Source organism: Camelina sativa, chromosome 6 (assembly GCF_030686135.1).
Source record: "Camelina sativa cultivar CO46 ecotype springtype chromosome 6, ASM3068613v1".
In the NCBI taxonomy this organism is placed as follows: Eukaryota; Viridiplantae; Streptophyta; class Magnoliopsida; order Brassicales; family Brassicaceae; genus Camelina; species Camelina sativa.
This window is the reverse complement of record NC_141885.1, coordinates 4,864,964-4,881,575: the sequence shown is the minus strand read 5'-3', so window position 1 is coordinate 4,881,575 and position 16,612 is coordinate 4,864,964. Positions and strand designations below refer to the sequence as shown.

General features: G+C 39.4%; 2 protein-coding genes, 1 long non-coding RNA gene and 1 pseudogene across 4 annotated transcripts; 3 read left to right on the top strand and 1 right to left on the bottom strand.

Annotated features, from left to right (window-relative positions):
* The first annotated feature begins 394 nt into the window (after positions 1-394).
* LOC147942275 (uncharacterized) lies at positions 395-1,147 on the top strand. The gene is made up of 3 exons (XR_015560278.1): positions 395-534; positions 877-933; positions 1,018-1,147. It is a non-coding gene; the product is annotated as an uncharacterized LOC147942275 (long non-coding RNA).
* Positions 1,148-2,006: 859 nt separating this feature from the next.
* On the top strand, positions 2,007-3,051 carry LOC109133410 (uncharacterized; annotated as a pseudogene). Its single transcript, XR_002038516.2, has 3 exons — positions 2,007-2,145; positions 2,227-2,538; positions 2,626-3,051. The product of XR_002038516.2 is annotated as an uncharacterized LOC109133410 (transcript).
* A 9,086-nt stretch (positions 3,052-12,137) lies between these two features.
* Positions 12,138-12,935, top strand: LOC147942274 (uncharacterized). Its single transcript, XM_087456000.1, has 2 exons — positions 12,138-12,302; positions 12,366-12,935. Exons 1-2 carry the CDS (start codon positions 12,138-12,140, stop codon positions 12,933-12,935), a joined length of 735 nt encoding a protein of 244 aa, XP_087312126.1.
* Positions 12,936-14,887: 1,952 nt separating this feature from the next.
* Positions 14,888-16,381, bottom strand: LOC147942273 (uncharacterized). The gene is made up of 2 exons (XM_087455999.1): positions 15,997-16,381; positions 14,888-15,465 (listed from the first exon to the last, which is right to left on the bottom strand). Exons 1-2 carry the CDS (start codon positions 16,379-16,381, stop codon positions 14,888-14,890), a joined length of 963 nt encoding a protein of 320 aa, XP_087312125.1.
* Between the last annotated feature and the right edge of the window lie 231 nt (positions 16,382-16,612).

The following is a 16,612-nucleotide window of genomic DNA, read 5'->3' as shown; positions in this document are numbered from 1 at the left end:
AGGAGAGCTTAAAGGAAACCTCCCCATCACCCGTACTACTTCAGTGATCCTTGACACCTCAGAACGATACTTTGGCCAATCACTACAGGAATTAAGGGTATTAATAGCATTACATTATAGCGTTTTTTATTTTTATGCTATAATTGAGTATAGAGAAACTATAGATAGCATTTGCCAAAAGGTAAACGCTATGGTAGGTTGTGCGCGAAAAATTATTTTAGAGTGGCGCTTAGTGTTGGTTCTATTATAGCATAGGTAAACTTAAAACGTTATTGTAGGTTAACCCGGGAACCAAATTTGTCATTGGCTCCAAAATTGGAAGAAAAAGACAAAAAAACATGAGTTAAAAAAAGAAAAAAAAAGGTTTTCTAATTAGGTTTTTCTTTTCTCGATCTCGTCTCTATTCTCTCGTCTCCCTTCATCTCTGAAAGTCGAAATCTGAAACACCATAGATCCCAATTAGCTTGATTCTTCCACTATCGATCCCTCTAAGTCTAATCCCTCTCATATCGATCGCCGAATTTGATTCATAAGGTAAAAAATATGTATGGGTTTTCATTTTTGTAAAAGATTTAGTTTTTATTTCGTGTTGGGTTTGCTTTGTTTCAGTTGTTTCTGAAGTAATTGGGTTTTGGATTGATGTTTGTATGATTGGAATCGATTTCTTCTTATGTGAGTTTGGTGTTCGACTTTCAATCTGTGTTTTTGCTCTGCGTTTAGATTCTGTATGAAGCTAATTTGGTATAAAAAGAATTAGAATTGACTCAGTTTTGTATGATTGTTGTTGAGAGGCCAAAGACTCTAGTAAATAGAACCAACCAGTTTTGTCTGATTGTTGTTGATGATATTTTGTTGACTTGTAATTGTGAATTGTAGTTGGATTTGCGGATCTGTAGTTGCGGCTTTGTAGCTGTTCAGTACAAGAATTACAAGGTATTTACGGCTTTGTAGCTGTTCAATTAAAGATGAGTTGTGTTGTAATGATTCTGATAATCCATGTCGTTTTTTTGTTTGCAGATTCTTGATTCATAATCTTCAAACTTTTTGTCCGTTCCTACATTGTTCTTTGACTTGTGTAAGATATTATTTCTCTACCTTTTTGTTATACATTTTGTGTCTGATGTGAGTGTCTGATCATTAAAGTTATTATGATAATGTATGTATAAATTGGTGGTGGACATTGGGTCACATTGGTCTAATATGGAAAAGGCATGGGCTTGGCTTCCAAGGTATGCATCTCTCTGTTATTTTCATAGATGGTTTCATTTATAGTGATTCTGAACTTTGGTTTTTTTTCTTAAATTATTATCTTAGGAATAGCCTTGAGTATGAGATTGGAGCAAAAAATTTTGTGTATGTAGCATCAAGTAGTATTGATAATCCTGCAGAGATTCTCTGTCCATGTGTCGATTGTCGGAATGTTTGCCATCAGCTGCTAGATACTGTAGTGGATCATATTGTGATGAGAGGTATGGATTTGAAGTACAAGAGGAATCATGTTGGTTTAATCATGGGGACAGGAGAGAGAGAACATCTGGAGATGTTCTAACTTCAGAGGAAGAGGCTTATGACTTGATAAGGACAGCTTATTTTGAGTCTGAAGTTGGTGATGAACATCCATCTGAGGCGTATACTACAGAAGAAGCAGAGTTTAGGGAAAAGTTAGAGGATGCTGAAACTGCACTATACTCAACTTGTCACAAGTATAACAAGGTTTCTGCAATAAAGGTTCTTTACAACATCAAAGTGAAGATTGGGATGTCAGAGAACTTCTTTGATCAGCTATTGACGACTTATTGTTAGAAAAAATCTGATAATGTGGGAGCTCAATCTGGTGTAAGTCATGTTAGTGGAGGAGTTAGGTGTCAGCTGCTAGATTGGATTGCAGATGAAGATATCGTTATCGGTGAAGGAGAATTCTGCTCTTTTGATCCACTATACAAGATTGGTCGCATTCCACTTGGTCCTAATGCTGCAACTGTTATTGTGAAATCTGTAATACACACAAGCTCACAGTTGTGGAGGCCTACACAAAACATTGTCACACTTGGGGAAGCTGTGGGACTCAAAATTCCATGGCAAGGTGATAAGGTGATTTTGGATGAAGACATCTCAACAAGTCCGAACATAACTTCTCGTTCCAAGGTAATCTTCATAGTTTATTTACTTTCTTATCACAACTAGGAATCAAAATTTTAGTTTCTAATATATTTGAATCACTATTAGGATACCATATCAGCTGAGTCACTTCAAAGATGCAAACTTTTTGATTGGAATTCTGATGATGGTGAATGTATTGCTGAGGGTGTTTTGTGATCCACTGATCCGAAACAAATGATAAACAACATTCCTATTGGTATGAATGCTTGCATTGTGAAAATTGATCTTGTTCTGAGGGATGCGTCTTATCTGTGGAGACCAACATCTGAACTCCATGTGATGGCTGATGCACATTATAGAGAAATCCAATGGCCACTTACTAAGATAAAACGCATCAGTTGGAATGCAGAGGTGCCTTCAGTCAGAAGCTCGCCTGGGGTAAGTATTGATGTTGCTAAGATGTGTATTACATTTTAATGATGAATTTCTGATGATTGTGTTATGATTGTGTTATTGATGTGGTAGAATGCAAGTTCAAACTCTGGTTCCAGCAAAGGGAAAAACAAGTAGTGCTTCCTGTTGGATTGCAAAAATTCTGAAAAGACAGTTGCAGAGAGTCGAGTGTGTTCAACTGATCCTGCAGAGACAGTCCATAACAGACCCTTAGGACCAAATGCTTGCAAGGTCTGGGTTGATGTTTCAATGATTGATAATGCTAAAGTGTGGAGGCCAAATTCAGAAGTGTAATTCATCGCAGATGCACAAGGCACAACTGTTGCTTGGCCTAATGACAAGATAGTCTATCTTTGAAATTCTTAAGTACTGATGCAGGGAGCATCTAGAAGCTTTCCTCTTTACTCTGCTTCCTTTTTTCCTCTGTTTTAACATATCAGTTTTTACATTATAATTATGTATTACTTCCTTTGCTGTTTAGTTAAGTTTCTTCTTTTCTAAGTTAGAATAGGCTTTGTATTCTCTATATAAGAGAATGACCTATTACGATGTAAGACACCTTATTATTGAATTATGATCAAGAGCTTTTAAACTCTAAACTTCCTTGTTACGGCAGAACTTGCGAGTTCTCAACGCATCAAGAGGACATTGTTCTTGGGAATTCTTTGACTAAACAAGGACTTTGTATTATCGTAGCTACTGCTACACCAGTTGGTATCAGATCAATTAAAGCTCGATCCGACATTGCGTATCACCTTCTCGATGGCGCCACGCAAAAACATCACCATGGAAGATCAACAAGAAGAGTTCCGACAAACCTTGAAGACTTTTACGGCGGGTTTACAAGCGGCTCTGCAACAAGCAGTCACAAACGCGTTGACGACGGTGTTACAACAGCAGCAACAACAGAACCAGAACCGTCATCCAAGGGAGGAGAATGTTTATGACTCTGATGACGAAATCGTCGACAATGTGTTTGCAGCCCCAATCGGCCAAGACCATAATCAACAAATTCTTCTTCACCGCAACAACAACCCACACCAGTACCTCTTTAGTTGCTCGTTGGGAATCCGGAATCAAGCTCGATATTCCAGAATTTTCAGGGAGTCTTAAGGCAGAAGAATTTCTTGATTGGCTTAACATGGTGGAAGAAGTTTTGGACTTTAAAAAAGTCCCCTATGATGTTTGTGTCTCTCTAGTTGCAACATGGTTCAAGAGCAGGGCCATGGCATGGTGGACTCAGCTCAAAAAATCTCGACGCTGCTCAGGAAAATCAAAAATTGATTCATGGGAAAAATTTAAAAAACATATGCGTAGAAGTTTTCTTCCTTACAACTATGAGCGCACATTGTATACAAAGCTGTAGAATTTGCGTCAAGGGTCACACACTGTGGATGAGTATGCTACAGATTTTTTTGAGATGGTTGCTCGCACTACGTTACTTGAAAGAGAGGACCAACTCGTTTCTAGGTTTATTGGGGATTTACGAACACAACTTCAAATACCGTTGCAATAGTTTAATCCCACTACAGTATCTGAGGCTCATCAACGTGCTTTGGGTATGGAGATTAAATTTCGTCACACTTGGGGATCCAGTAGCTCACGAACTCATTTTCAAGCTCCGCCTACAGGGGAAACTAGTTCCAGCCCACATACGGAATCTGTTTCCACACGTGCTAGTGTTTCTAAAATAGGAGCTCCTGCTGATTCCATTGCCGCTTCAAGACAACCCCGAACCAGTGCTTTGCGTTGTTATACTTGTGGGGAGAATGGTCATCGTCAAACTGCTTGCCCCAACCAGACTCATCGCGGGTTGCTTACACAGGAGACAACAATCACCGACGAGCCTCACTATGATGATTACCTTTCTGATTCTAACCAAGATAATGATGCTGATGTTATTGGCGGTGACATAGGCCAAAGTTCTCAAATATTAGTTCTCCGTCGAAGTAGTCTGATGCCACGGTCTACAAAAGAATCTTGGCTTCATACTTCTCTGTTTCGTTCAACCTGTACAGTCAACGGTAAAATTTGTAAGCTTATCATCGACTCTGGAAGCTGCACAAACGCTATCTCTGACGAAGCTATTCGCAAACTGGGGATACACTCATCCGCTCATCCTTTCCCTTACCAACTTGTGTGGCTCAATAACAAAATAGATATCCGTGTTTCCCAGCAAGCATTGGTCTCTTTCATCATTGGTTCTTACAAGGACTCTGTTCATTGTGATGTGGTGTCAATGGATGCTTGCCATTTATTGTTAGGGCGACCATGGCAATATGACCGTGACGCCAACCATGGTGGCAAAGACAACACTTATCATTTTTTGTTTGGCGGACGTACGATTACACTACTCCCTTCCAAGGAAGTAGCTGAGACATCTATACCGTCAGTTTCTCCTGCTGCGTCTAAACTGTTGCAGTCGTTATTGATTCTTCCTAAATCAGATTTTGAGCACCAAGTAAGGCAATCAGATATGATTTTCGCATTAGTGACAACACCGGCTGGAGATAGCTCTTCTACTTTTGTTCCAACAGCTTTTCAAGAACTTTTACAGAACTTTCAAGATGTTTTTCCCGAGACTTTACCTGTAGAGCTGCCACCGTTACGCGATATTCAACATCGCATTGATCTTGTCCCTAACGCTGTTTTGCCAAACCGACCTCATTATCGAATGAGTCCCCAAGAACATGATGAGCTACGCCGCCAGGTCAAGGAATTATTAGTCAAAGGTCATGTTCTTGCATTACTTATTCCAAAGAAAGATGGGTCTTGGAGAATGTGTGTTGATAGTCGCATAATCAACAAAATTACAGTACGTTATCGTTTTCCTATCCCTCGTTTAGATGATCTGTTGGATCAAATTGGTCATGCTTCCATATTCACTAAATTGGATCTCAAGAGTGGTTATCATCAAATTCGAATTCGTCCTGGTAACGAATGGAATACCGCATTCAAAACGAGAGAAGGTCTATTTGAGTGGATGGTCATGCCATTTGGTCTCTCAAACGCACCATGTACTTTTATGCGGGTGATGAATCAAGCTCTTCGACCCTTTATTGGGAAGTTTGTTGTCGTCTATTTTGATGACATATTGATTTTTAGTGCTGATTTACAAAGCCATTTACAACATTTGGAATATGTGCTTCTTGTGTTACGAAGTGAAAAACTTTTTGCAGCACGACAAAAGTGTGTTTTTGGCGCTGTCCAAGTGTTGTTTCTCGGCTACATTGTCTCCTCAAGAGGGTTGGAGGTTGATCCTAGTAAGGGTGAAGCAATAAAGACTTGGCCAACGCCAAAGTCGATTAGTGATATGCGAAATTTCCATGGCCTTGCCTCCTTTTACCGGCATTTTGTTCCTCACTTCAGTAATATTACCGCACCTCTCACAGATTGTATGAAGAAGTCGTCATTTGTTTGGACAATGGGAGCTAATGTGGCGTTCAAGAAAATTAAGGAAAAGCTTATATCGGGTTATATTTTAGCTCTTCCAAATTTTTCTGTGGTATTTGAGTTACATTGTGACGCTTGCAAGATGGGAATTGGTGCAGTCCTCAGCCAACAAGGCCGTCCAATTGCGTTCTTTAGCGAAAAAATTGCAGGCTCCAGAGCTCGATATAGCACCTATGACGTTAAGATTTACGCTATTGTGCAAGCTATTAAACATTGGAGACATTATCTTTTTCATCAAGAGTTTATTCTCTACACCGATCATGACGCTTTGATACACTTAGGTAGCCAAGACAAGATTTCGGCTCGACATGCTTCGTGGATAGCCTTCTTACAACAATTCACGTTTGTTATCAAACACCAGTCGGGACGGACGAACAAAGTTGTCGATGCTTTGAGTAGACGCCATGCTCTTCTTGCAACATTGCATGTTTCAGTCCCTGGGTTTGCTGCCTTCGCGGATCTGTATCCACAAGATCCTTTCTTTGGGCGCATATGGGCAGAGTTAGAAGTTGGAGTGCATACTAATTATACGGTGCAAGAAAGATTTCTGTTTCGAGATCGACGACTCTGTATTCCTGAGTAAAGCTTACGACTTAGCGTAATCAAAGAGCTCCATGGCGAAGGTCATGTGGGGAGAGATCGAACACTCCAATTGGTGGCTGACTTTTATTTCTGGCCTTCCTTGCGTCGTGATGTTGCTCGATTCGTCGAACGTTGTGTGGTTTGTCAAAAATCTAAAGGTCATGCTTCTAACAGTGGGTTGTACTTGCCTCTTCCAGTTCCTACTCAACCTTGGACAGATATAAGCATGGATTTTGTCTTAGGCTTACCACGAACACAACGCGGAAATGATTCTATTTTTGTTATTGTTGATCGATTTTCCAAGATGGCGCATTTCATTTAGTGTAAGAAGACAACATATGCAATTCAAGTAGCTATGTTGTTTTTTCGAGAGATTTATCGCCTTCATGGGCTACCTTGTTCTATTGTTTCAGACAAAGATTCTCGGTTTCTTAGTCATTTTTGGCGTTTGCTTCGCACCGACCTTGATATGAGCTCGGCTTATCACCCTCAATCTGATGGGCAAACCGAGGTCACAAACCGTTCGTTAGGAGATATGCTTCGTTGTCTTGTTGGAGACAACATCAAGGCATGGGATGTGGTATTATGTAAGGCTGAGTTCGCTCATAACCTCGCAGTTAATAGGAGTACACGCTTCAGTCCATTTCGTGTGGTGTATGGCATTGTCCCCCGTGGACCTGTGGATCTTGGTGTCACACCAGATATTACTCGTGATCATGGTCAAGCTGTGGAGTTTGTTATTGATTTATCTTACATACATTCTCAGGTCCATGAAAATTTGCAGGTTTCGCCCGCCAAATACAAAGCTGATGCTGATCGTCATCGACGTGATGTCCAATTTCGTGTTGGTGATCTTGTTTGGGCAGTGCTGACTCGAGATCGTTTTGCTCCTCGTGATTACAATAAACTTAAGGCTCGCAAGATAGGACCATTGGAAGTACTTGAAAAGATAAATGCAAATGCTTATCGCGTGCGTCTTCCCCAAGGTGTGCGTTGCTTCGACGTGTTTAACGTGAAACACCTTGTTCCTGATTTTTCACAAGATGAACCTGAAGATTCGAGGGCGAATCTTCTTCTACCTCGGGTGACTGATGCAGGGAGCATCTAGAAGCTTTCCTCTTTACTCTGCTTCCTTTTTTTCTCTGTTTTAACATATCAGTTTTTACATTATAATTATATATTACTTCCTTTTCTGTTTAGTTAAGTTTCTTATTTTCTAAGTTAGAACGACCTATTACGATGTAAGACACCTTATTATTGAATTATGATCAAGAGCTTTTAAACTCTAAACTTCCTTGTTACGGCAGAACTTGCGAGTTCTCAACGCATCAAGAGGACATTGTTCTTGGGAATTCTTTGACTAAACAAGGACTTTGTATTATCGTAGCTACTGCTACACCAAATACTAAGTTTTTTTTTCCTTTATGTCGAACAATTTGTTGTTTTATGTGTCGAACACTTTCTTTTATTACATGTACTTGACTTTGTTTTCTCATGTTAATTATATGTTATCTCTTGGCAAAAAATATATTAAACACATACTTAAAACATTTTAATTGGAAAAAATTGAATTAATTATTTTTAGGCATGTACTTTAGGTTTCAAGTTAAATAATTTTAAAGATTTTTTAAATGATTTTCGAATTTTGTAAAAGAAAAGTTAAAAAAAGGAAATATAAACAAATATAACCAAATATCTCAAAGACATAAATATTTAATTATAATATTAATAATTACAAAAATAATAACAAAGTTATAATTTTAAAGAGTTTAGGATATAGAGTTTAGGGTATGAAATGCATGGTTTAGGTTTTTGGATTATATTTGTTTGAAATAGTAATAATATTAATTATAACAAATAATAACATAAATAAAATTCATTTATAAAAATAATTTAGGGCAATTTCTATTACAGGAAATTGCCTGTTAAGTGTGTTTCTATTACAGGCAATTTCTCATTCAGTAGCAGGCGCTAAATCGTCACATGTCGTTTAGCCAATGGTGCAGCAATTATTAAAAACGGTAATAATAAATTATATAGTTAATACTTTGTTCACCTCTCTCTCACGATGGCGTTGGGCTTCGTAGGTTTCTGATCGGGTTATGTTCTTTGGTTTATGGCGGTGGATATCGACTCGAGATTCTCCTTTGTAGGTTCTAATTTTAAGTGTTAGTTTGTTTTGGATTTGAGATGGATTCCTTTGGATTTCGGGTTTCCTTTTTTGGAGAATTGGTCTTTTTCACTAGATCTTTCTCTTGATTTGCGGTTGGGTGTAATGGGGGAAGGTCTCGATCTGAAGGTTCAATCGGATCCAGGTGCTTTCGTCTTTGATTATGGCCCTGTTTGTTCGAGATTAATTTGGATTAATTGGTGTAGATTGGATTTGATAACGGGAATTCTGATTCTGGGTAATGGGGATCTACAGGTTCCCCTAGTTTCATTCTTTGGATTGCTAGCGACTTAAGTTGGGATTGCAGATCGGGTTTTTCTGCTTGGTGTGATCGTTTGGTAAGGATTCGGGATCCGTATGTGATTGTGGAGTTAAGGGCCGATTTGTTCCTGTCTCACGGGGTTGTGTATAAATTCATTCACCCGACCATTATCAAGATCATGGGATTTGTTCCGTTTGGTTCTCATATCCGTTTGTTGTTGTTTCTTTATGTTGGATGTATTTGTGGTTGTATTACCTCAGACTTAGTAGAACCTTGCTTGCTCTTTTTTTGGCTCGGGGGAATTGTTTCTCCTTTGTTCCCACTTGTTTTGCGTTTCGGCTTTTATGTTGCTGTTAGTTTTCTCCCGTGTTTGGCTTATATTGGTTGGAAGTATGACTTTCTCAATAGTCTTAGGTTGAAAATTATTTTATTATTTAATCAGGAGGGAAAGGGTGCCGTAATAGGTTGTTCCACTCCTATTTCTAATTTAAGAATGGCTTATTGGTTGCATATTTGCAAATCGGATAAGTTATGGGAATGTATCAAGGAAAGATTTGGGATTTTGCCTCTTTTCGAGAAAGACAACTTTTGGTTCTCTAGTGGCGATGGCGATGGAAAAGGCCTTTCTAGGGTTTTGACCCCGACAATGAAATGGTTTGTCTTTGTGGTGGTTTACTGGTTAATCATTGGCCGGAGTGTCTTATTTTTGGGGTTGTGCATCAGATTATTGAAACTGTTGGAAGCTAGCGTTAACTCATCGATTCATGGAGTGGAGAAGGCGGGTTTAGTGGCGAGCAACCACTACAATCGAGAGTCTATAAATGAATATCTTGAGTTGGAATTGCCAAGGGCTTGGTAATAAGGCCTCTATAGGGAATCTTAGGGATCTTTGGAATAAACATAGGCCAAATTTTTTATTTCTTATGGAAACCAAACAATCTTTTTCTTTTTTGGAAAAATTTGTAGGCCATTTTGGCTATAATAATTTGACAACAGTGGAACCTGTTGGTTGTAGTGGTGGTTTGGCTTTATTTTATAATAAATATGTTTTTAATGTTTCAATTCTAATGGAGACAAATAGATTAATTGATGTTGAAGCACGTTTTAAGGGGCGTGTTATTCATTTGACTTTTGTCTATGGTGATCCTGTTCCCAATAACCGAGCCTTGGTTTGGGAACGGTTGACAAGGATAAGTACTACTCGGTCTACATCTTGGTTTATAATTGGGGATTATAATGAATTAACTGGTAATCATGAAAAACGTCGAGGGAGGTTACGCCCCGCTTCTTCCTTTCTTGATTTTAACAGCATGATTCGGGATTGTGGTTTTCTGGAATTCCCATATCTAGGTGATTGTCTCTCCTGGAGGGGTTGGCGAAATAAGAAGTCTATCCGGTGTCGATTGGATAAGGCTTTAGGTAATGAAGATTTGCATGATTTATTCCCGGACACGGTGACTGAATATTTGCCGATGATCGCATCTGATCATATGCCTCTCGTGACTAGCGTAGGATCGAAGAGGCCGCGGGGAAGGCGGATTTTTATGTTTGATCGTTGTTGGATTGGTAAGACGGGTTTAATGGAGGCGATCTCGTCTGGTTGGGCTGCTGACCGGGATCACAGATCACCAAGGTTCGCGGAAAAAATCGTGAATTGTAGGCGGGCGATCTCTCGTTGGCATAAAACGCATGCCCTATATGGTAGGGTTTTGATTGAGGATCTAAAACGGCAGCTGGAGGTGGCTCAGGCTGACGATACGTCTTCTCCGGAGTTAATTTCGGACTTACATTCCTAGTTGCGCGAGGCATACCAGGATGAGGAAATTCATTGGTATCAAAAGAGTAGGAATTGTTGGATGCGGGTGGGGGATAAAAATACAAAGTATTTTCAGGCACAAACTAAGCAACGCCGGGCTTGTAATCGGATTTTTGGGTTTTATAATAAGCATGAGGTTTGGTTTACGGATGATGCAGATATTTGTGATACGGCTGTCTCGTATTTGGAGGAACTGTTCACTATAATTAATCCTGATAATTTTGAGGAAGTATTACGTGAGGTCAACACGCTAATTTCAGAAGCGGATAATGAACAGTTAACAGCCCTGGCTACAGAAGCAGAGGTGAGACGGGCTTTATTTATGATGCACCCGGATAAAGCTCCAGGGCCGGATGGGATGACTGCTTTGTTCTTTCAGAAGGCATGGATGATTGTTAAAGCGGACCTTGTTTCTATGGTCAATCAGTTTCTTGATGAGGGTGTTTTTGATAAGAGTTTAAATCGAACGCACCTCTGTCTTATCCCTAAGGTGGCTAAAACGACACGGATGAAAGAGTTGCGTCCTATTAGCTTGTGTAATGTGGGGTACAAGATACTCTCAAAAGTCTTGTGTCAACGCCTTAAGGTGATTTTACCTGGTCTAATTTCGGAGACACAATCGGCCTTTGTTTTGAGTTGTTTGATCTCGGACAATATATTGATTACTCAGGAGATGTTTCACGGGTTGCGGACGAATAAGTCTTGTAGAGGAAAGTTTATGGCAATTAAGACGGATATGAGTAAGGCGTATGATAGAGTTGAGTGGGGTTTCTTAGAGGCTTTACTACGAAAAATGGGTTTTGCGGAACGATGGATTTCCTGGCTTATGTTTTGTGTTTCTTCGGTGGAGTATAGGGTTCTTCTCAATGGTCAACCAAATGGTTTGATCGTTCCGGAAAGGGGATTGAGATAGGGCGATCCGCTGTCACCATACTTATTTATTTTATGTACGGAGGTCCTTATTGCAAATATTCGGAAGGCGGAGGCCGATAAGCGGATTACGGGTATTACGGTGGCAAAAAAGTGTCCGCCAATCACCCACTTGTTATTTGCGGATGACAGTCTGTTTTTCTGTAAGGTTGATAAGGAAAAATGTGGGGTGGATTTGGATATTCTAAAACAGTATGAGGCGGTCTCGGGGCAGCAAATTAATTTTGCAAAATCTTCGGTTCAGTTTGGTCACACGGTAGATGATATGGCAAAGACGGAAATTCAGGGGGTCCTAGGAATAACCAATTTCGGTATCGACTAATTTGCGTCGTCGAGGATTGAGTTGTGATGTCGTTTGTACACGGTGCGAGATGGAGGAGGAGGATATAAATCATGCCATCTTTCTATGCCCGCCGGCCCGACAAGCCTGGGCTTTAGCTCATGTACCAGTGGGGCCGCAACTCTTTCCGACGAACTCTGTATATGCTAATGTTGATCATTTTCTAGATCCCATAGGTCCGGGTTCACAGGTTCAGGTTTTTCCTTGGATGATGTGGTATATTTGGAAAGCTTGAAACGCCCGTGTTTTTGAAAACCAGGCTGAACGCCTTGATGAGGTTGTCCGGGTGGCGGAGGGTGAGGCTTTGTCCTTGCAGGAGGCTCAGGTAGATGTCAAGGGGGAGGAGTTTCCCTCCACTACTACGGGTCTAACACCTGGGTATAGAAGGGGTTTATCTCTTCCTACAATTTTTATGGGACAGAGATGTTATGTTGACGGCTCTTGGAAAGCGACAGATGTTTTTGCCAGTGCAGGATGGTGCTGTATTTCATCAGAAGGATCGCCCCCAATGCTTGGAGCGACAAATTTCCGGCGAAGTTTATCTCCGTTACATGCAGAAGTTGAATCCTTCATCTGGGCGATGCGATGTATGATTAGACATGACTTCCGGGATGTGGCTTTTCTTACCGACTTGGTGAAGATGGTATTTTTCCCAACTGATTGGCCAGCTTTTGCAACATATTTAGACGACATTCGGATCGACAGGGAGGAGTTTTCTTCTTTCTCTTTGATTTATGTTTCTCGTAATGCTAATGTACAAGCGGATTCTTTAGCAAGCCAAGCGCGTGTGTCTCTGCATCATGTTTTGTTTGTAGACAATTTATCCTAATTGGCTCGTCTGAGCTGATTTTTTTGTTTAAAAAAAAAAAAAAAAAAAAAGTTAGGGTTTAGGGTTTAGTGTTTTAAATAGTAGCTAATATTAATGATATAAAGTATACTATTATAACATAAATGAATTCTATCATTTTATTAATTATAACATCATTAATGTGTTTCAACAATATGATTTACACAATAAGAAGATTAGTGTACATGTATTCTAAGTCAATCATATGTGTTACCTTCAAATTTCTAAAAACGTTGCAAAATATTCGTCAATATAACCCATAAACATATTAATTCGTCAATATATAATTTTTAAAAAATTATATAAATAGTAAAAACACATTTTAATGCCTATAAACAAAATAAGCCATTCATAATGTTTCACTCGGATTGCTGATGTGGCGAGATCTCAGCCATTCATCGGATCTAATACATGATCAATTTACTCAATCCAATCAATAAGTAATACTCGGATACATGACCTGGCGAAATCTCATCCTTTCATCGCCCAACCAAAGGCTTGTTTAATGAAATCTCATCCGTTCATCGCCTCTACATTCCCTTCATCCTATCATCTCCTCGACATCGACTGAGAACAAAATTAAATTATTGGCTGATTCAGAAAAAAAATTCTCGCATCCATATCTTCTTCAAACATAAAATTCATTGCCATCTCCGACTCGAATCTGAGAGAACCAAAGAAGAAGACGAAGAAGAAGAATGGTCTGTCGAAGACTATAATTTACATGCGTTCTTATAACCAAAAATTGACAGAACACTGTTAAATTTATTTGTTGTGTTTTGGTCTCTCGGTGGTGTTTACGCTTTCTCACCTTCTCTTCCTGCTTCTCCCTTTTTCCTCATATCTCGCTTTATCGATTCTTAAATTGATTAATACTGTTATTGTTTCAGGTAATAGAAGATCTGCGATTAACTAATCAGGCCCCAGAGCGACCGTAGAATCACTGTTAAGGTATTCACTTTTTCCTCACTTGATTTCACTGTTTGGATTTTGGAAGATCAATCTCTTGGTCGCTGAGTCGTATTTGGAATCCAGATTTGTTGAGTTTATGATTTTGCCTATTGCTTCAGCTAGCCACGAATTTCAGAGTAATTTTGTATTGAATTTATGATTTTGCCTATTGCTGCACAATTCATGGTTTTGTGTATAGATTGTTTCTGGGTTGACTTCGTTTACAATGGAAGTGGGGGAAAACTATAATGGAAGTGGAAAGGTGTAGAGGCTCTGGTTTACAAATTTGCTAAAGAGGCTCACGTTTTGTATCGAAGCTTTTTATGGGCTGAAACAATGATGAGATCCATGGGCCAATATTTTCTTAGTAGTAAAGAAACAAATTTATTCTATTTTCTTTATTTTATTTTTTGTAAAGAAACAAATTTTATATATTTTCTTATTTTATTTTTTTTGTAAAAAATTGAGTATAAAAAATACGTATAAAAAGGCTCCTTTGTACAATACATCATTTGTATAAAATTTAATAGTACAAAATACTGTATACACCTTCCTACCAAAAAATAATAATACTGTATACACCTTTTAATACGTATAAAAATTTACGAATTTATACTTCTATATTAACGCTATCTATACAAAATTATACGTATTTTATACTTTCATACAAATGCTATCTATATAAAACTATACGTAAAAAAATGCTATCTATAACCATATATTAACTGCTATTGTAATTCATAATAGAATAATTAACTATATATATAGCAAACAACATCCGCTATTATAAACTTAACTATTGCATAAACAAAACCGCCATGTATTAAAAAGATACTATAGCGTGAGAAAAAACCGCTATATAAAGTGTCAGACCTATTATAACGGGCGGAGAAACAGCGTTTACAATAACGCTATAGTAGCTTTAGATAGCGGTTTTTGGACGCTACAAATACCTTCATTTCCTGTAGTGAATCCTGCGGTGATTAAAGAACTGTTACAGCCACTTTACAATCAGTCCAAATCTCACAGCTGGGAACATTGAGGTCACACAAGCTTTGTAAACAGCAGCCAATACCATTCAACTTTGCAAATATCCTGTTGGTTCGGGGCAAAAAAACCTCCCTCGCATGATAAAGGACGTCTCCATTATGATTGCGTAACATCCATGCTCCACCACAGAAGTAAGAGTCATTCAACCAGGAGGAATGAACATTACATTTTAAAATGCCTAGCCTCGGTTTAAGCCATCTTGGAGACTCCTTTACCCTTATACGATCCACCATAGTAATTGCCTTAGTTGTGAGTCGTTGCTGTTTAAGCCATTCCTCTAAATCTGCTAATGCTGCTGCAATAAGTATGTGTGGATCGTGGACCGTCTGAGTAAACACTGTAGAATTCCGTGCTTTCCATATACCCCATAGTAACCACGGAACAGCTTGGCGATACTGCTCCGGGATCCCACCTTGGTCCATTAACGACAACATATAGTCTAAATTTACCAAGATTGAAACAGAGAAACCTTGTGGGGGCACTGGGAACGGAACTAAATGCCATACTCTATCTGCCAACGAGCAACCAAACAACACATGAGAGATCGTTTCCTCCTCCACCTGACATATCTGACAAACCGGATTGATCTGAAGGCCATGTCGACGCATACATTCAACCACCGCTAAGGCTCCTCACAAAGCTGTCCAAAGAAACATGTGAATCTTAGGTTCAGTTTTGATAGACCACACGCGTTGTTTGATCTTATTTAACTCTACCTCAGCCTTAGAGAGTGGCTCAATCTTCTATGCCTCATGTGTAAGTAACCAATTTCCACTTTGCACCGAATATCTACCATTCTGCGTAAACGCCCATATATATATATCCTGCAAATTCTGTGCTGGTGGGAATGATCGGATAAGAGTAACATCTCCTGAGGGAAACAGTTCCTGCAACATCTGAATATCCCAAGAACAATTCGGCGTTATCAAGGATGAGACCATTAAGTTAAGATCAATAGTAAGTTCCTTGTTACAAGGTCTCCTCGGGAAGTCCTCAAGTACCCATTTATCAAGCCAGACTCTCGTATCCTTTCCATCTCAACCTGACATCATAAGGCCCCGTTCCAGTAACTCCCGGCCAAACAATATGCTCCTCCACGCATATGAAAGACGATAGCCAATTTTCGCATCCAGAAACGATGTGTCAGAAAAATATTTGGCTTTAAACACCCTAGCAAGAAGCGTGTCAGGACAGTCCAATAACCTCCATGCTTGTTTTGCAAGTAATGCTTGGTTAAATCTACCAATCTCTTTAAAACCAAGCCCACCTCTTTGCTTAGATTGACAAAGCTTCTCCCATGCAACCCAGTGCATCTTGTTCTTATCCTCGCAACTATTCCACCAGAACTGGGCCATCGCGCTTGTGATTCGCTTGCACTGATCCTTTGTTAGTCGGAAACAAGGCATGGCATAGACTGGAAGGGCCATTGTTACCACTTTAATAAGTACCTCTTTACCACCCAGAGAAAGAGTCTTCTCATACCAACACTCAAACGAGATTTTAAGCGGTCAGTAATGTAATTCAGAAGATCTCTCTTAGAGCCACTAAAGCATTCTGGTAGTCCCAGGTAAGTGCCAGCTCCACCCTCTTGTTCAATACCAGTAAGTAGTCTTAGTAAGTGTCGCATATAGGGATCAACCCTCTTCCCAAATGTGATC

Bases quoted from the DNA above. Each gene is read 5' to 3' on its own strand.
- LOC147942274 (XM_087456000.1), top strand. From the start codon at position 12,138: ATGGAGGAGGAGGATATAAATCATGCCATCTTTCTATGCCCGCCGGCC. The intron at 12,303-12,365 runs GTTTTTCCTTGG...TTTGAAAACCAG, and splicing joins GTCCGGGTTCACAGGTTCAG to GCTGAACGCCTTGATGAGGT.
- LOC147942273 (XM_087455999.1), bottom strand. From the start codon at position 16,381: ATGGCCCTTCCAGTCTATGCCATGCCTTGTTTCCGACTAACAAAGGAT. The intron at 15,466-15,996 runs GTTGAGATGGAA...GCTCGTTGGCAG, and splicing joins ACGGGGCCTTATGATGTCAG to ATAGAGTATGGCATTTAGTT.